At 26.8% G+C, this 21,415-nt stretch overlaps 2 protein-coding genes across 4 annotated transcripts; both read left to right on the forward strand.

The window, feature by feature from the left end:
• The first annotated feature begins 4,840 nt into the window (after positions 1-4,840).
• On the forward strand, positions 4,841-8,712 carry LOC109788609 (transcriptional corepressor LEUNIG). 3 transcript variants are annotated; one of them, XM_020347382.3, is made up of 9 exons: positions 4,841-4,988; positions 5,133-5,234; positions 5,648-5,714; positions 6,112-6,221; positions 6,419-6,568; positions 7,051-7,206; positions 7,426-7,542; positions 8,116-8,322; positions 8,413-8,712. In XM_020347382.3, exons 2-9 carry the CDS (start codon positions 5,169-5,171, stop codon positions 8,554-8,556), a joined length of 1,017 nt encoding a protein of 338 aa, XP_020202971.1. In that variant the 5' UTR covers positions 4,841-4,988; positions 5,133-5,168; the 3' UTR covers positions 8,557-8,712. The 3 variants fall into 3 exon arrangements, with proteins under 3 accessions (XP_020202971.1, XP_020202970.1, XP_020202969.1); XM_020347381.3 differs by having other exon boundaries at positions 4,843-5,038; XM_020347380.3 differs by having other exon boundaries at positions 4,845-5,007.
• An 8,773-nt stretch (positions 8,713-17,485) lies between these two features.
• On the forward strand, positions 17,486-20,086 carry LOC109788616 (putative 2-oxoglutarate-dependent dioxygenase AOP1). The gene is made up of 3 exons (XM_020347388.3): positions 17,486-17,965; positions 19,301-19,631; positions 19,720-20,086. Exons 1-3 carry the CDS (start codon positions 17,550-17,552, stop codon positions 19,960-19,962), a joined length of 990 nt encoding a protein of 329 aa, XP_020202977.2. The 5' UTR covers positions 17,486-17,549; the 3' UTR covers positions 19,963-20,086.
• The last annotated feature ends 1,329 nt before the right edge of the window (positions 20,087-21,415 follow it).

The following is a 21,415-nucleotide window of genomic DNA, read 5'->3' on the forward strand; positions in this document are numbered from 1 at the left end:
TATTTTGTGCGTTTTTCCCCTCAATGTTGGTTGTATCCACTCAGCAAATCATGAACTTCTCCTTCAAACTCTCTTTCTCTCTAAGCGTTTTTGATTTGTGTGCTTTATCAAGAAAGAAAGAAAAGAAAGCAAGAAAGAATTGACTTTACTCAACTTACTGTTTGCTTTCAAATATTTGTTTGATGCGTTGTTAATTTGTATGAAAATTTACTCAAGTAAAACATAAGTTAGTTAATATGAGAAAAGTGTTAAATTAGTGACTTTAATTTATCATACATATGTTGTGATTCGATGACATAGAATGACCGTGTGAAACAATTTTATATAATTGCATAATCTATTTTTCTTGATGTTATATTTTTAAAGTTTAATTTAATTTATTTTGGTAAACACTTAATTAAAACATCGACTTACCTCTATCCAAAAGTTGACTTACCAATTTTATTGAAATCTGTTAATCCAACCACCTTTTCTTAATCATGAAAATTCAAATCTAGGTTTAAATAGGTTTTTAATCCCCTGATAAATTTGTTTTGTTTCTTAAATTTAAAATTGTTTTTAGTTTCTATAATTTTTAAAAATTTTATTTTAATCTTTCAGATCACTAATAATATATCTGAAAATGGCAAATTAAGTCAGTTATGTAATTTTAATTAAATTTAATATGATGTTTTCACTAACAAAGATACTAATCTCATAGGTCATCAATAATATATTTGAAATAGGCAAATTAAAACGGTTATGTAATATTAACTGAATTTAATGTGATATTTTCTTTAACAGAGATACTAATATATAGATTTTATACAGTAATATTTGATAAATTTCTTAACAAAATTTGAAGATAAGGACTAAAATAAATTTTTTTAAAATTATAAAGACTAAAAATAATAATTTTAAATTTGAGGAATTAAAAATATATTTACCCTAAATTTGAGTAGCTAAAAACATATTTAAGCCTCAAATATAATATATTAACATAATTAAATTTAGTTCCATTCCGCCCAAAGTCTTGTTATATAAAATTTAATATAACATATAATATCTAATAAATATGTTATTTGTAATATTACAAAACTTAATTACATAATACTTAATAAATTAGTGATATTATATAAGGAAAAATTCCTTTACTTTTTATTTTATAAATTTTATATTTTTCAATTAATAAATAAAAATAAATAACAATATATACAAATCGGTTATTTAATATTTATAAAATATTGAATATTACATTAATTTTCTCACCTTTATGTATTTTACTCTAATAATATGTTTCGAATGTATATCGATTAATATAAAGTAGTAATTTAATAATGATATATTATATATATAAAATATAATGAATATAATACTTGTAGTAATAAACAAATTTATTATACAAAATGTTTAATAAATATATTAATTAATATACTATATATTGAAAATAAGTTATTTTTATTTTTATTATGTTTTAATTAATATATACAAAAAAGAATGATATACAAAATTCTATTTATTCATGTTTATAAAGCATTTTGTGAATAACATTAAATATTTTAGTAATCTTTTGATCGATAATGTTTTATTAACTTTTTGGCCATTTGCGTATTTTACTTTAATAATATTTTTATTATATAAATCATAAGTATTATTCAGTAAAATTAATTTTGTTCGACTAAAAAAGAACTAAATAAGTGACAAAACACTCTCTTCAAACATTTGACACAATTGTATACTAAGACTTAACTTGAGAATTGAGATCAAAATTTAAGATAAAACAATTTCATATTAATTGATTCACGTATTTCTTGATTTTTATTAATATTTATTGAATGTATATAGACTATTATGAAAAAGAGTATATTTAATAAATACATATTATATTTATTAAATTTATAAATATGTTATATTTAATAAATATAATATTTATAGTACACCTTACATCTTATGTACAATAAATAAATACATAATTTATCAAAGCTAATAAAAGTAATTAAGTTAGTTAGTTATAATTTATAATGTCATAATTTGATATTTTATTTAAAAAATATCCATAAAATTAAATAGTATTAGTGATAAATATATTTAATGACATTGCTCACAGGTCAAAGAATAAATTTTTCAACCAAATAAGTATAAATTATATTGTTATTTACTTGTCCAATAAATACATACTTTTATAATAAATGAGTAGATGACTCATTAATAGATTCTTAATAAGTTAAAAATATAAAAGGTAATCATTAATTAATTATAATTAATACATTTAAAAGCAGTTATGTTTCTTATAATTATGATCAAAATAAGACACCTATTTATGTCTTATGTATAGGAATATTGGAGGTAGTATGACCAAAGTTAATATATATATATATATATATATATATATATATATATATATATATATATATATATATATTATTTACTATAACAAATAACGAAGAAATCACTTTTTTTAAAATGTTATATTATATTATTATTATTATTATAAAAACATATTTGTTTATTCATATTTTTATAAGATATTATATTAATAACATTAAATAGTATATTAATTTTGTGCATATTTTATTTTAATAATATATTTAAGATATATATAATATTTAATGAATACATTAATTAATATTGTATAAGAAAAATTACTTTCTTTTTTATTTTAAAATACTTTATTATTATATTTAATAAATAAAATAATGAATATATGTTTTTTAAGGACACATTTTTTTTATTTATATATTTAGAAAATATTGCATTAATAATATTGAACATTATATTAATATATAGTCGTGTCTTTCTGGATTTTACGTTTTCGAATTTGATTATGTTAAAATATATTTTGTGATCAATAATAGTAGAAATAAAATTTCGACATTTTAGTAATTCAAGAAGAGGAACATAACATTTGAATAGAAAAATAAAATTAAAAAAATTGTTAATAGTTCCATTAGACTTATATACAATGTTAATAAAATGATGTAGTATTGTTCTTTTCATAGTATTAAGATTAATGATGTTAAAATTTTTAAATATGTAGCGATATGTGTTATTTTCTTTTTTTTGTTATGTTACATGGATAATTAGTTGTTATCATTAGTTTCAATTGAATGAAAATAATCGCATTGTATTGTTTTAAAAAATTTAAAGATCAAATTGGATCTTTTAGTAATAGATGGACGAAATCAAATAAGTTATACAAAATAAGTAACAAAAAGAAAAATTTAACCAAATAAATGTGTTATTAAATGACATGACAAGTAAATACATGTGCTATATGTATAGTTTTAAAAATTAGATCAGACTGATCGGTCAGATCGGTTAAATTGAGAAATGGTGATTTAATCGGTCCGAATCTTAAGTTGAATTCGACCCGTTTCAAATCGGAGTGAATCGGTTATTTTTCTGATTCAACCAGATGGATCGAACCTGTGGGTCAAACCAGTTTAACAAAAAAAAATTTTAATAATTTTTTAATATATTTATTTATACAAAATAAAATAAAAATAGTTTTAAAAAAGATGAAAATTGAAATTTAAGATAGGATAAGAATTTATTGAAATTTATAAGTATAAAATATATTTAACATGAATATTTTTTTAAAAAAATTAATAAAAATTAGGTCATATGATTCAATTAGTAACCCACCGGTTCAATCTTTGGCCTACTGACTCAGTACTCTAACCGATTTGATGATCGGTTCGATTTTTAAAACTATGATTACAAGTTACTCCCTCCATTTTAAATTTTGGATCTTTTAACTTTTTATACATATATATTATGAAATATTTAATTTATATGCATTTAGACTAAATTACTTCCATTTATTATTATTTTAGCTAAAAAAAATATCTTTAATGTTCCATTTTTTTACAGGATTAATGTCCCACTTAAACTAGCCTTTATAACTCAACTACATATATAGGTATAATCAAAAAGGTTATATAAAAATACATTGGAATTTAAAAGAATCAAAATTTCAAAGCAAATTAAAAAGTCAAAAGAACTAAAGTTTTGAAATGGGAAAAATATTATATAATGAGTGAAAAAGCTGTTAAACACATGTTAATTACAACACATAGGCCAAACCACAAAACCTTTAACATTTATGAGGGGTATATGTGAACGTTTCTTTCCATAATATATGGTTTTTCTTCCATCTTAATATATTTAATTATTTTTGTGTCTCTCTTTTCCTTAGCTAGCTAGATTGTTTTATACAGCAGAAGTTGGTGGTAGAACTATGAACAATCCACATCCTGAGATAGAGAGAATGGAAAGCAAGATGGAGATAATATTTTGATTTGAGGAGAGGAATGAAATGAGTAATGTGACTCTCAATTTCTTCCTATTCTTATGTCACGTCATTTTTTTTGTACGTTAAAATGACTCAAAAGCAATATAAATGATATCGTGATAATGTTATTAGAGTTGATTGCGGGATGACATGTCCTACAATAGGCTTCAATCACTTTTTTTTTTCTCTTTTCAAAAGTGGTCGTAAATGTATGTATATATATATACATTTATTCTAAAAATAAATTTATTTAAATTTATTTTATTTAATAACTCATACTTTGTACTTAAATTTAACCTCAAGATAAACATTATTGCAGGCCAAAATGTTATATGATATCTGAATTTGACTTCGAGATGAACTTTATTGCAGGCAAAATGTTATATTATATGAAAAAACGTCCTTAAAAAGGAGAGTCACTATTACTATTCATAGTAGAAAAAATATAGAACAATCTTTTTGAGATTACGGGATATATGTTTTGATACGATGACATGAAAAGTTGAAGCGTAAAACCAACGCTAATCAACGACCATTGGATCTATTTATCATTTGTACTTTAAAATAATCATAGCCAGAAACAAACATGAGAGCCACTTTGCAGAACAGTAATATAAACTTATTCTTCCATTTCTCACTCTTGTATGTTTGGGACCTCTTCTCCTCTAAAAAATTATCATCATTACAAGTTAATAACGACCAATTCTTTCCCTTGGTACTGGAAAATTAACGAGGTGTTTGTTCACTTTTAATTTTCATTCCACAGTATGATTCTTATTTAGTTCGTTAAACTGTTTTTATTTATGGTGGTTTTATATTTACCAAAATCAAAAATTTCATGATTTGTATCTTTTGAAAGTTTTTGTACGTGTGACTGATCGGTTAAAGTAGCAACATGAACAACGGACACCTACCAATGAACGGCAGCAGCAGCTTCAACAATGATGTCTCTGATCAGTTGGTGAGTGTTTTATATTTGTTGTTCAAAATTGATTAAAAGATTCTCTTAGAAAGTGGGTTTGGGGTTTTAACCGATACGCCATTTATGGCTTACTAATATTAGACTTTGTGTTTGGTTAAATGAAGAATCACTTTTTTTTTTTAATAATATGATATAAAAGAGATTCAAGTTTTTTTCTTATATTCTCTTACCTCGAACACTATTGGACTTTTTATATGTATAAATGATGGGAGACTCTTTTAGCAGACTTAAGATGACTCTCATCATCTTAGAAAATGAGTTTGAGATTTCTCTTAAGACACACTCTCATGTCCAACACTTTAAGACTTGGTAATGAGTGACTTTTTTAGCGATCTAAAAGATTCATTCATTAAGTTCCTTGCATTTAGACTCATTGCTTTCCATTTTGGCAGTGGGATGATGATCATAATGATGCAGACCCTATAGATACTGCTGGCTCTAGTCAAGTTGAAAGCACAGGTGTAGTAAACACCATTTTATTGATAAAAAAATATTCTGCCATTATCCTTGCGCAAGAGTTTATTAAAGTGTATGACTAATTATATCCCCTCTCCAATGTGAAAGCTAGCATTATTTTCTTTTAGTAGATAATTCATTACCTAATACTGAAATGCAATGAATCACAAATTTTAAATAGAAATCAAAGATGATTTAATGGCTTGGATGTCTCTTTCTTCTTGGTGCCTTGAATATTCTTTACAATATATATGATGGAAGTTTTATTGTTTTGATAAACAGATGCTTTCTTATCTTTTAAATGTGGATCTGCATGGTTGCTCTCTAATTGCTTGATGTACTTAAATAGTAAATGACTTAAAAGTCCCAAACTAAGAGTATGAATTTGTTTTATTTTCAGGCTTCACATTTTGTGAAGCTAATCACGTACGTGCAAGCACAAACAAAGTTATCTGTTGCCATCTCTCATCTGATGGGAAATTACTTGCAAGTGGTGGCCTTGACAAAAAGGTCAGTGGTAGTAGTAGCATTAATCTTGATAGAATTTATTGAGTACTTTTGTGTTCAAAAATTCAACTAACTTTCTGAAATAAGCAGTGAACTTAAATTGAAAAACAAAATCCAAGAACTACACCCCCCCCTCCCCTTTTTGTTCTGTTTTGATATGGAATAAATGGTCTTTTCCTTCTTATTGTTTTGAATTGTAGGCTGTTTTATGGTACACGGATTCTCTAACACAAAAAGCTACTCTTGAAGACCATTCAAGTTTGATCACCGATGTCCGTTTCAGTCCAAGCACGACACGTCTTGCAACATCTTCATTTGACAAAACTATGAGGATTTGGGATGTTGAGAATGTTAGTTGGTTCTTTCCTGTTTTACTTAAATAGTATACTAGAATGCAACTTGGAGATAGTAAAACTTATTAACGTGGTTTTATATGATATTATAAACAAGAACTGCATAACTCTTTCCATAACGAGTTTTCAGTTTGAAATGTGTTCTGCTTCAAGATATATTTTTGTTTTGAAGTTTTGTTTCTGTTGTAGAATTTCCTAGACGTGGTTTTGCAATTCTGTATTGCTATGGCCAATATTGTGAGTTGCAATGAAAAAGTTCTATCACAAGTCAGATGAAGATGATTTGTGTGGTGCCATAGTGCTTAAGAATTTCGTTATGTGTTCAATATGGATTTTGATTGTTGAATGCCACCATGAATTCTAATATTCTAAGGGTCTTATTTTTAAAAGATCATGTGATGCATGCGTTTTTTTTTTTGCTGCTAGATTAAGGCCTCTTGTAGTATTCTGATTTAATTGAATATATAATTACTATGCAGCCTTTTTATTCGCATCGCATCTTTACGGGACATTCTACAGCTATTATGTCGATAGATTTTCATTCAAATATTGATGACCTTGTCTGCTCTTGTGATGGTGATGGTGAGATACGGTACTGGAGCATAAACAATGGCAGTTGTGGAAGAGTCTTCACGGTAGAATGTTAATCATTATCAGCGTATTTTTTATACATTTCTCATATCATGATCCACATAGCGGGTCTAACCCTTGCTGGGTCTTGAATAATAAATTCTTTGTAGCACCATGCTGCCCTATTTGTTTTTGACAAAAAAATTAACATTTTTGTAGATTGTGCATTAAAGCAATGATGCATTGATTTCAGCTTGCTAACTTACAACTTTCTTGCTGATTAGGGTGGCACCACCCAAGTAAGATTTCAGCCTCGTCTTGGGAGGTACCTTGCTGCAGCAGCAGAGAACACTGTGTGTATATTTGATGTGGAGACACAAGCACGCCTATATTTCTTAAGGGTCGGTTTGCATAATTTCCTTTTATATCTTCTCTGGTTATCATCAGTTATTCGGAGGTAAACTTAAAAATATAAACGGAATGTTGTTTAGTCAGAAGAATAACTTGGATCAATTTCTGTGTTAGCAATAACCTGTTATTTGATGGCCAAAAGATAACAAGTGCTTGAAAAACTTGCAATATGATTGATATAATTTCTCTGTCTAAGCTATTTTCTACGTTTAGTAATTTTGCAATTTGATAAGGACTGAAATTATATATTAATAATGGAAACTTGCTCCTAAGATGTGGTTCACTCAAAATTATCTCCCATTTGTAAACTTTATTTTGACACCAGGTCTAATTGACGTAGGATTTAAGTTTTTCTAAACTATTTCATTTGCTTTATCCGGAAATGAAGGAAGAAAAAATCAGTTATAAATTTATAACTGATATAACAAATAATAGCTTTGGAGCTTGTAAATGTGATATAAGTATAACAAATATAAGTGATTACAGCAATAATTTTATTTCCTACTGTCCGAAGAGTATCACCAATTAATTTTCTTTATTGGAATGTTGTACTATGTTTGTAGGGACACACAAAAACAGTGAGTTGTGTATGTTGGGACCCTTCTGGGGAGTTGCTGGCATCAGTGAGTGAGGACTGTGTGAGGGTTTGGACTCTTGGATCAGGGAATGAAGGGGAATGTTTATACGAACTTAGCTGCAATGGCAGTAAGTTTCATGCATGTGTTTTCCACCCGACGTACCCTTCATTGCTGGTCATTGGCTGTTACCAGGCAAGTTTTATTTTTGTGCATCAAATTTATTTTAACGAAAGTTGATCCTATTTGTTATGATTTATGATTATGTGGTTGAATGTTGTGTAGTCATTGGAGCTGTGGAACATGAACGAGAACAAGACAATGACTCTGTCTGCTCATGATGGTCTTATTACTGCCTTGACTGTTTCAACTGTAAATGGTTTGGTTGCTTCTGCCAGTCACGACAAGTACATCAAACTCTGGAAGTGATTTTCTGTCTCCTCCATTAGGTCTTTCTCAGTATGCTACTACTTTATTCTTCTTTTTTGCTTCTTGATCGAGTTTTATTTTCTATGTATCTTTAGCTACTTACTTACCTCTATCCAAAAATTGACTGACCAATTTTATTAAAACCTGTTAATCCAACCACCTTTTCTTAATCAAGAATATTTAAATCTATTATCTTAACATAATCAAATTTAGTTCCATTCCGTCCAAACTCTTGTTTTATAAAATTTAATATAACATATAATATCTAATAAATATGTTATTTATAAAAATTTCATTATAAATTAACACTATTATATAAGGAAAATTTGCTTTAATTTTTATTTTCTAAATTTTATATTTTCCAATTAATAAATAAACATAAATAACAATATATAAAAATTGGTTATTTCATATTTACAAAATATTTAATGTTACATTAATTTTTTCACCTTTATGTATTTTACTCTAATAATACGTTTCGAATGTATAACGATAAATATAAAAGTAGGAATTTAATAATTATATATCATGTGTATAAATTTAATAAATATAATATTTGTAGTATTAAAAAAAATTATTATATAAAATGTTTAATATATATATTAACTAATACACTATATATTGAAAATAACTTATTTTTATTTTTATTATGTTGTAATTAATATATAAAAAAAACGATAAACAAAATTATGTTTATTCATGTTTATAAAACATTTTATGAATAAAATTAAATATTTTATTAATCTTTTTGATCTATAATGCTTTATTAAATTTTCGACCTTTTGTGCATTTTACTATAATAATTTTTTATTATATAAATCATAAGTATTTTTCACTAAAATTAATCTTGTATTTCTAATAATTATGATCAAAATAAAACACCTATTTTTTGCATATATTATTAATCATATATATATATATATGCATATATTATTTACTATAACAAATAACGAAGAAATTATTTTTTTAATTATTATATTATATTTATTATATTATTATTATAAAAACATATTTGTTTATTCATATTTTTATAAGATATTATATTAATAATATATCAGTTTTGTGCGTATTTTATTTTAATAATATATTTAAAATATAATATTTAATGAATACATTAATTAATATTGTATAATAAAAATTACTTTATTTTTCATTTTAAAATGCTTTATTATATTTAATAAATACAATAAAGAATATTTTTAAAAGGAAACATCTTGTTTATTTATATATTTAGAAAATATTGCATTAATAATATTGACTATTATATTAATATTCGTGTATTTGTGGATTTTACGTTTTCGAATTTGATTATGTTAAAATATATTTTATGATCAATAATATTAGAAATAAAATTTGGACATTTTAGGAATTCCAGAAGAGGAACACAACATTTGAATATAAAAATAAAAAAAATAAAATTAAAAAGTTGTTAATAGTTCCGTTAGACTTGTATGAAATGCTAATAAAATGATGTAATATTGTTCTTTTCATAATATTCAGATTAATGATGTTAACTTTTTTTAATATGGAGCAATACGTGTTATTTTCTTTTTCTTACAATGTTACATGGATAACTAATTGAGATCGTAAGTCTCAATTAAATAAAAATAATCACATTATATTGTTTTAAAATTAAAATTAAAAAATTAAATTAGATCTTTTAATAATAGATGGACCAAATCAAATAAATTATACAAAATAAGAAATAAAAAAAAATTTAACCAAATAAATGTGTTATTAAATGACATTAAAAGAAAAGGAATGTATTAGATATTATAAATAAATTTAAATCATGTTTAACTTAAATGAGAATGCATTAGAAAAGAGGTCGGTGGAACCGTTACAGAAATCGGTAATTTTTCACAACTTTGTGGGTAATAATGGAATTGGAAGGTTAATATTAATAATGTATCTTTTAAACTGTTATATGGGGCGTTACTTTTCAAATACAGGCCATCAACAACATTGCCGGTGCCAACTTTTTCAACCCACTATTTACTTAGTGCCCAAGTTTCAACATAAAATATGTTTTTCTTTAAACAAGGGCTACACAATTTTAGCCAGGATTGACCTTGTATTTTTTCCCCCTGAAATGAAAAATGGTCTTATAATTACTTAAATACTATTTATCATCTCAATTTCTATATTTAAAGTTATAGAACAAACAAACAATTAAACATACAATTGCTAAAAAAAAATTCATTTAACATAAGTTTGTATAAAATTATAAATTATCATTAGAAATTATTGTGCATTAAAAAATAGATTAATAATGATAATACATCATAAACAAACTTTTTAATAGAGAGATAGGAGTTCACAATTTGCTTTCAAGATTTTAGCAGAATAAACTAGATTACAATTTAAAAATAGAAAGAAAACTATAAAAATTAAAAGTAAAGAAAAAAAAAAAGAAAGTTAAAGGGTCACCCTTATTTGTAATTTTACATTAACACTTGTGAAGTTCACATTAAGAGGAAAGAAAAAAAAAAAAGAAGAAATGATTCAATATATATAATTTTTTTCCTTTACATTTAGGGGGTGTATTGGATTAGGATTTTAAAAGACTTTTTTAGTTAAAAAAATCCTGCGGATTTTAAAAGACTTTGCAGGATTTTCATGACTTTTAAGACCTTGAATGATTTTGCAAGACTTTAAATCAGGATTTTAATGGGTTCTGCAAGACTTTTAAATTAGGATTTTAATGGATTTTACGGGACTTTGTGGATTTTGTAGAATTTTCGTGGATTTTTTACATATGATAAGATTTCAAAAAAATTTTCATACATTCAAATTTAAAAAGAGTCAAAGATAAAAATAATAAAAAAATAACAATGTCTAACTATACTAGTCCTTAAAGCATTAGTATCTTCTCGTTCTTGCTCCTGAGTTTGAATAATAAATTCAAAAGTATGATCTTCATTAACCGATAATGTTAAAGATGACGGATCAAATACCTTGGTCATTATAAAAAACATGTAAAAATGAAAATATAGAAACATAAGATAATTTTTATATAAAAAATCAGTATATTTGATACTGAGAAAATATTTAGATATATAAATTTTTTTATATAAACGGAAGTATTTAGATACAGAATATATATATATATATATATATATATAAGTATTTTATTTATATATTATATGATAATTTTTTTAAAAAAATATTTATAAATATAAATTATTCTAACAAATATTTTTACAATATTTCTTTTTTTTTTTAAATAAGTTAATGGAGGCATAAACCCTAAACCCTAAAAACTTAGATATTACAATATCTTATGTTAATTTTCTTTTTTAAAATATAAAAAAATCATAATTTCACAATATAAAAATTTAAAAAAATTAATAGTAAAAAAAAATTAATAATTATTCAGTGATAAAAGGAAGAGGGATAAGAGTAATAAGCTCAAGGGAAGGAGAGAAATCGCTGTTTTTATGCTGAGAGAGTTTTTCCCCCAACTATAAGATCCATTTTTATCTCATTCTACTTACAAAAACCCTAACTCAAATTTATCTTATATATATATATATATATATATATATATATATATATATATATATTGTATAGATCATGATATCAATTTAATCTTTTACCTTTTCCCTTTTCTTGATGTGTGTTATAAAAAAATTTATCACTTAAAGTTAAATTTTTAAGCGTTTTTTGTGTTGTATAAAAGAAAAAATAAAATAAAATAGAGCAAGTCAATTAAAGAGAACGAAGAGAAAAATAGAGCAAGTCAATGACACTGTCATTTACATATCGAAGTTTCACAAAATAAGGGAATGGAATAAGAACAATACTACAATATTATATACGAGCAATGAACAGTCACTTCAAACAATCCTCAAAATCTGATGGGTTTGGATGAGATTGTTTTATGAATTTGGTATTATAGTACTAGAAAGTCCTTCAAAATCCCTCTAACATAACAATCTTTTAAAATCCTTATATTTTTGAATACCAATGGATTGTTTTTAAGTTGTAAAAAATCTCAAATGAATACCAATAGATTTTAATGGACTCTTTAAAAAATCTTGAAAATCCAGATTGAATACCATTAGATTGTTTTTAAGTGACATAAAATCTTGATTGAATACCAACAGACTTTTTAAAAAAAAAAAAGTCTTTTAAAATCTAATGAAATCTTAAACCAATACACCCCTTTAGTATTATTGATTTATTTTTTTAAAAAAGTCATGGTAGATTTTTGTAGACTGATAAGAAAAATAATTATTGATTAATTGTTTACAATTAATCTATTTTCTCTTATACATTTTTTATATAATTTAATTATGTCAATTTTTATTTTTATATTATATAACTAAATAATTTTCTTTTTCTTAGCACACTGATTAGCGTACAATATTTTGTTTCCGCAAATATGCTAAATTTGTTTAAGTTATTCTATATCTCCTCTCCAAATTGGTAACATGGAATTTTAGAATATACGCATCCAACTTTGATTTTTCTATTTATTTTCTTTTTGCCATCCATTCACAACACTAGCTATAGCTTATATAGGGTAAGAGTTTGATCAACCTCACCCATTGAGAAAGACACTACAACTTAATTTCTAAAGGCCAACCTTGTGTTAATTAATTATAAACAAAAAAGTGATGCCAGCTAAAGGATATGGTGTACAAGCCTCTGGTCCCCATGCATGCTTGGAGTCTTCAACAATTGGTATATGCATTTATCAAACAGCAAAAGCGACCAGGGAAAGAGAAAGAGACATATTCTCACTACAAAGAGCATATGGTTATGTTCATTTAGAACATTTGAGGAAATGCATGCATGTCTTTGTTGTGTTGTGTGTGACAAATCCTTAATTGTACGACACTATTGTCCTTTTTGCAACCAGACAGCCAGTGCATCAATGTCTTTTTTTTCCTTCTCAATCTCTATCTCTTTAATTAACTAAGTAATTGTCTTGAAGGTGAGGAGATTAATTAAGCATTCATTTTAAATGGGAAAGAGAGAGAGAGAGATGTACAAAAACAAATCCAAATGTGACACCACTTTGCAGTTATGTACAATATTCTTCCTTTTATCGATGGGTTTTCACATTCGATCCGATTCTAAATGTATAATTTGGAGTTAGGACAACTAAACAAGGACAAAAAATCTCTTGCTTCAATCGAATGAAGAGAAGAAATAAAAAGTAAAATGAGATATATATGGAAAGAATTTCGGATTTGGCAGAGGGATTACGGGATCTTCCACAACAAATGGAAAGAAATAATAAATATTGTAATATCCATATGCATGTCATTTTCTAGAGTCAAAATGTTTGATATATGTAATTAATTTTATTCACCCATTGATTATGACTTGTGAACAGCTAGATGTACTAAACTGACATGGTTGTTGGATGAGCAGCAAACTAGTTAATTGTGTCAATTAGCCTCCAAGGCTTCTATAATTAATACTTTTGTAGCATGTGGCTTTGCCCTCCCATGATCAATACTGACCAACAAATTGGGTCACATAACTTCTCTATCTTATACTTTCTCTTTTCGTTTCATAATAAAAATCATATTAAAAAAATTCATAAAATAAGTATCATCATATTACCTTTTAATATATAATATTATATATTTTTTAATTTATACTCATAATAATATGTAAGAAATGATTCATGTATTACATTGTTTCTTAATAAAAAGAATATTAATCATAAAGTTAATTTTGTAAAATTATTATTTTCTTTCATTTTATTATTAATTTTTCATGTTTTTTTTTGTAAAATAACTTAGGACGAGATTTATTTTTGGATGGAGGGAGTAATAAATAATGCGTACATTAATTTTGTAAAAATTATTATATTAATCCGAAAGCTTATTTTAACTTATTATATTAATCCTTTCCGGTGGGTGGCAATGGATTTGGAAGTTTCTATTGTCGGAGTCGATTCGATTTTTTTATGGCAGGTTTGCCATGATGCTCTTCCCACTGGTGCCTTGTTGGTGCAACGACATGTAACTCTTGATGGGCTTTGTTAATTTGAGGTGTAGAAACGAGGTGGAAAGTATTGCCCATGTGTTGTTTCGCTGTGAACATGCGGTCAGATTGTGGTGTCTATTACATTTGGAGGAGGCGATTTGTTGGTGGTCGGGATCTTGGCCAAAGTGGCTTAAGTTGTGCTTTCAGAGGTGCCATATCCTTCCACTCATTGCTTGTTGGGTTCTCTAGAAGATGCGTAATGAACAGGTTTTTAATGGGTGTGACTCTTCTGTGTGGGAGGCCTTACGTCGGGTCCATGCTTTGCATACTACCATGGTACGTGCTTTTACGGTAGCTGATGAACACACACCACATGATGCGGGGCTTAAGTGGGTCTCTTGTATCTTTGCTGAGGGGCTACAAACTAGTCTACATGTTGACGCCAGCTTCAATCCAGCATCAGGTCAAGCAGGCATTGGTGGTCTTGCAAGAGACTCCAATGGTAGGTGGCTATGGGGGTTCTTTGGGGCAGTTGAGGCTGTCGATGCCCTTCAGGTGGAATTACTTGCCATTCTTCACGTACGGGCTGCGGATTGCTTGGAGCCGACGCACGCAGTCTGTGTTATGCGTTTCGGACTCAGCTGTAGCGGTTGAGCTTGTTACGCATGATATCCAAAGTACTCACAGATTGGCGGCTATCCTTTACTCAATTGAGGAGCTGGTGCATAAGTCTTGGACGATTCAGTTTGAACATTCCTTCCGAGAAGGGAATAAGTGTGCTGATCTATTGGCTAGACAGGGACAAATGCGAGGTCTAGAGGTGGAGGAACTTGTTCCCCTCCACCTGAGGTGGAGTCTCAGGTGTTAGCAGACATAGCTGGAGGTCTGATCGTTAGATTGTAATTTTGTTTTGTTTTTTTTTTTTTCAGTACTTTACCAAAAAAAAAACTTAAGTATAAGTTAATTATAGTTTATAGAAAAGTTATTTTATTTTATTTTTCTATAAATAATTATTTAGAAGTTTATAAAATCACATTTAATTGCTTTAGTAAACATGAAATAACCAAGAAATTGAGAGGATTGAAGAAATGAAAGAGAAATTGGAAAATGATTTTTGTTTGATATAAATGAAACTGATATGTAGAAGAAAAAGAAATAGAAAGTGTGTGGGTCCTACATAAAAAAATTTCATTGCTACTTAGTTCTGAGGATGAAATAACAGAAATTATGACACGTGAAGAAAGGGAATGTATACGTTATATTTTTAGTTGTTCACATTAACATGCATCCAGAAATAGATTAAAATGGGCTAATAACTAAACACACAATTGCCCATTAAAGTGTACTACTATGACACTAGCATGCATTTTTCTAATTCCATTCAATGCAGTAAGGTCAAAGCTAGTTGTCTCACACAACTTGTAATAATTTTGAAAGTTATTTATTTTGTACATAGGTCGTAGCATAATTTTCAAAATCAACCGATTGTGCCATGGTTGATAATTAATTTATCTCTTTAAATATGTGATTACGAGATTATTGATATCTAATTTGTGTATGAAAAAATATTTATGGAGAGATGTCAACTCTTTAATGAATCTTGATACTTTGAAAAATTAATCTTTAACAAACTTTTAATCAATTAAGAGATATTTTAGTTTTCCAGAATAAAAAACATTGTTTTCAAAAGTAGATATTCAAATTTTATTCTTATAATAACTTGAAGAAAATATTATTTTGATTCTTTATATCTCTCAATGCAAACTTGCAAAGTAAATCTCACGAGCCAATATTAGCTGAGTTGTAGAGCCTTACACAACTTCTTATATCTTTTGGCTTTGTTTTTTATTAAAATCTCACCTTTTCAGCAAGAGATTATGTTCAATAAAATTCTTTTTGCACAATTAAAATAATAGAAGACTAAATTTATGAAAAGAAAAAAAAAACCAAATTTGAGAAATAAAGATAGTAGGCGATTCAAAAGTGCAAATACAATCTAAATTAATAAATTGGCCGACAATACTACAATTTTCAAGCAAACATTGAGGAAAAGTTCAACATTGAATGTCATGTTGCGGTGCATTTTGTCGTATAAGTAGATAAAATGGTGTTTGAATTGTAGTATTGTTCTATAGTTTTTTCGACGTCACAAAATCTAAAGCCTCAATTTTATATTTTACAATTATAAAATTAATAAACACGCAAGATAAAATTATTTCTCAAATCATTAGGTTATGATGGCATCACCCACAACTCATATTTTTTTCTCTCAAACCATTAGGTATATTTATTGTGTAATTGTGTTAGTTTTCATGTACAATTTTTCATTATTAATAAAACTCTAACGTACATGTATGATTCATTAGTTTTCCTGTAAAGAAATTCAATTGATTGCAAGATTTATGAAATGCATATCAGTGTGTGCTTTAGCATCACATAGTATAAACCCGCAACAAGTAAGTTACGTCCTATATATGGAGATCGAAGAGGCTATTGTGCGTAGTTTCTGATTTTAACATACGTACACAAGACGCCGACACAACCCACATTTCTAAAAGGAGAAACTCTCTCATCTTTAATGCAACCTTCTCAAGAAGCCATATTTTATATGGAATGGTGTTTGTTACACATTACTTTCACTATCTTTTTATATCACTTTACGTATTATAATTAATATTCTTCAAGTGTAGGATTAATTTTTCAATTTATTTTTCCTGCAGTCCATGTACATATGAACAAAAACGAAACTCAATTACGTGAACATGAAATAAATTTTCCTTAGAAACTAGATTCAACTTTTCTTTTATCAGTGAAACTCCAATTGTTGTCCACTACTCCAAAAAATATAGCTAGTTTTGACCCTTATATGGGGCTCCATATCTCAACGTTACTTTCCATAATATATGGCTTTAATTTCCTTCACCCTTAATATATATATATATATATATATATTCATTTACTTTTCTTGTCTTCCTTTCTTATCCTTTGCTAGCTATAGGCTTGTTTGTAACCGACCAACTGGCTATATATATATCCGAACTTTAATGTGTGTAATTAAGAACAATTCAGAGAGAATGGAAAGTAAGAGTGAGATTGTGATGATTCCATGTTTTGATTTTTGCAAGGGTGGAGTGGCATTAGAAGAAGGGGGTGAGGAGTGGAGGGAAATGAGCAAGAAAGTGATAGAAGCATTAGAGAGTCACGGTTGTTTCCTCTTGACATGTGATGAGATGATCCCTAAGAATGTGAGTGAAGAGTTCTTCAACCAAATGGAAGCACTGTTTGATTTGCCTGAAGAAACAAAGAAGAAGCACACGAGTTCAAAGCCTTATAGCAGCTACAATGGCAAGAGTCCTGTCATTCCTCTCTGTGAAAGCTTTGGGATCGATGAAGTTCCTCTCTCAGATGCTGCTGAGACATTCACTAACCTCATGTGGCCTCAAGGAAACCCATCTTTCTGGTAATTCATTCTTTCTATGTTACTAATTAATTAATTATATAATTAATACTTTGCATATTATAGATGGCTACGTCTACTAGCTTCTGTAGTTATTACTCTCTAGATACTAAACATACTATTTAATAGATTGGTCATGCCACCGTTCATAGTAACAATAAGAATTGAACTAACTCTATTGCTCATTAAACTAACTCTAATAGTTAATTATTACATAAATATTATGGTGCAAGAAATTAACTCTAAAAAGAAAAAAAAAAAAAAAAAAAAAAGAGTAAATTTCCTCTTGTTCAAGAATAATGGATTCATTAAAATATTTTTTTATTAATTTGTTATTAAATATTAATCAGTTGTCGGTGTTCATAATAAAATATATGGTATTTTCTTAAACAAAGGTTTAATATGCTAAATATTATAGGATAAAGGTATTTTAACAAAATCCAATCATTAGCGGCATACTAAAAAATATATATATAAAAGAGAAGCAGGTTAAAGTGTATATTATATATATAAATTAATAAACAGTCAATATTTTTGTAATTTGTCAAAGTAAGGACATACTGAAAAAATAGAGTGATTTTTAAAGGGTTAAAGTTCAACGTGGCATTCTCGCCAGAAATTCAGTAAATTTAAGAATTAAGAATTCGTTTCATTTTGCTCATAATCATAAAAGATTTATTTTCCGGAAGATGTTAGAATAAAGTTGAGAAGAGACGTTACAAGGGGTGCATGAATTGTTATATTAACAATTTTAGAAGAAATATAGTACCCATATAAGGAGAATATCTTTCTTTAGTTTTTACAAATTTTTTTATATTTATATTCTTTTATTATATCTTAATTTTTTCCAACCATCATATATTTTAAGGATAAAATAAAAAGAAAAATAATATGTATACAAAAAATTAGTTGTCATTCACTTTATCAACAAATAACTATCATATATTATTTTATAATCATTTTTATTTAATATTATTTTATTTTATTAATTATATATTATCTTACTTGATATACACTATAACTTCTATTTTTTTATTTTATATTATTTCTAAACAATATATTTTAAAATATGAAATATCTCAATTTTACTAATATCAAATAATTAAAAGAGATTGAAGTTTGATTTCAAACCTTCTCATGATTTATTGATTTGAATCATTGAGTCCATGAGTTACATTTATTTTGAATCTCTTTTATTGGGTCCTTTTAAAATCAATTGGTTGAATTTGAATGAATTTCAATAATTAAGAACCACGGTTAACTATTATAAACACATACTTGCTAAATATATTATATACATATACTTTTCTTTTGAATTATATTCTTTGTGACATACAGTGAGATACTGAAGATAATGAGCTCAAAGATGCTTGCACTAAGCTTTATCATTCTGAAAATGATTGTGGAGGGTTATGGCCTTCCACAACATTACATTTGTGATGTTGAAAACATGAAGAGCTCTTGCAATTCACGATTGATCAAGTACAAGGTTCCTGAAAGCAATGATGACTATGAGACTGCCTTGTTATCTCACACCGACAAAAATAGCTTAACTCTTTTATGCCAAAACGAAGTGCAAGGGCTTCAAGTGTTATCCAAAAATGGCAAATGGATTGAATTGGAGATACCCCGACATGGCTTTGTGGTCATTGTTGGTGACATACTAAAGGTATATGTATGCATACACTTAATTATAATGAATTGAAATTCTTGTAGAATAATTATTTTATAATTATGTTGCATGTATTAATTAACAGGCATGGAGCAATGGGAGGCTTCATGCAGTCACACATAGAGTGGTGATGAATGGAGACAAAGAGAGATACTCATTTGGAGTTTTTGCAAAGCCAAAGGAAGAGATGATCATTCAGGTGCCCTCTGAGTTAGTGGAAGAAAAACTTCATCCCCTTCGTTATCGTCCGTTCAATTATGGAGAGTATTTATACTACTTTGTTACAACTCTCCAAGAAAATGCTCTTCAAGTGTTTGCTGGTCTTTGAGAGAGATTTATGATACAAGCTCTTTGTAGAAGCAAGCCAAGCTATCCAAGATTGCAACATATATCTACTCCTTTTATGCAAATAATTAGACCGATTTCTATATTATTATTATTATTAGTGGAGAGTCACTATGTGTTTTTATTATTTAATAAATAAATAAAATAATTATTGATTAGTTAAAGATTTGTAAAAATAAAAAATTAGTAAAATAAAGTTAGTAGAGGAGAGTAATTTGAAAGTTGTTATAAAAGTAAAATTGTTTAAAAAAAATTATATATATCAAATCAGATTATTATTTTTATATATGTTATAGACGATGATTATGATTATTATTATTTTAAACTAATATTAAATCATAACCAATGATATAATTTTAATGAAAGAATAAAAATTATAAATTTTATAAAATTGAGTGACTAAAATTACAAAATTAAAGATTAAATTATGAATTACATATTATAAAGAAACTAATTTATATTTTTATTATCCACTATACTATTAAATTTTCTTGTATACTAATCATCAAATCAATTGTCTAGATAGAACAGCTTCTAAAAAAGCATGTATAATTTAGACACTTGATTTCACATCTTTGAGGCTAATTATAATGGAATTAGAGGGTTGACAAGGTGTCCCAAAAAACTTGAACTGCTAATATAAGGATGTATCAGCAACTTGCCACTTGCCAGTACCAACATTTTCAACCCATTATTTACTAAGTGACCAAATTTCAACATTAATAATATGCATGCCGTTGTTTCTTTAAACAAGTGGTACACAATGTTAGCACACATCTATTTTGTATCCCCGAATATGCTAAACTATTCCAATATATTCTATCTCTCCATATTGGTAATATTTTTTTGAATATATATCTATCCAACTCTTGTCTTTTATTTATTTTCTTTTGCTATCCCTTCACAACACACTAGGGTCAGATCCCGATCAACCTGGCTTTTTGGCCGCAATAAATTAAGAAAAAAGTTCTAAAAATAAATAATTCAAAAAATAATTTATTGAAATAAATTATTTTAAACACGTGGACAATGTTATAAAATAAATATTATTGACTTTCAACATTTTGTGAGTAGTACAAAATTTCACAAAAAAACGTCTAGGTACCCAAATGTACAAAAAACACATATATCCAGATATGTTTTTTTTACATTTTTGAAATGCATACAAAATATAAAGGAGTAAGTGTTTTTTGTGCATTTCAAAAATGCAAAAAAAAAAAAGTTTACTCCATCAAATATTTTTTGTATATTAGCTCTTTTTTGTGCATTTTTTCGGTCCACAAAAAATGCCTATGGGTTGGGACGTTTTTCCTACTTCTCACTTCCCTTGTTGCCTTTAATTGCTTCTCTTGCTTTCCTTGTAGGAATGTTTTTTAATTAGATATGTTCCTCAACTTTCCTCATGAGATTTGTGTACATATTGCATCTCTTAATTT

Source organism: Cajanus cajan, chromosome 6, assembly GCF_000230855.2.
Source record: "Cajanus cajan strain Asha chromosome 6, NIPB_CcT2T_4, whole genome shotgun sequence".
Taxonomy (NCBI): Eukaryota; Viridiplantae; Streptophyta; class Magnoliopsida; order Fabales; family Fabaceae; genus Cajanus; species Cajanus cajan.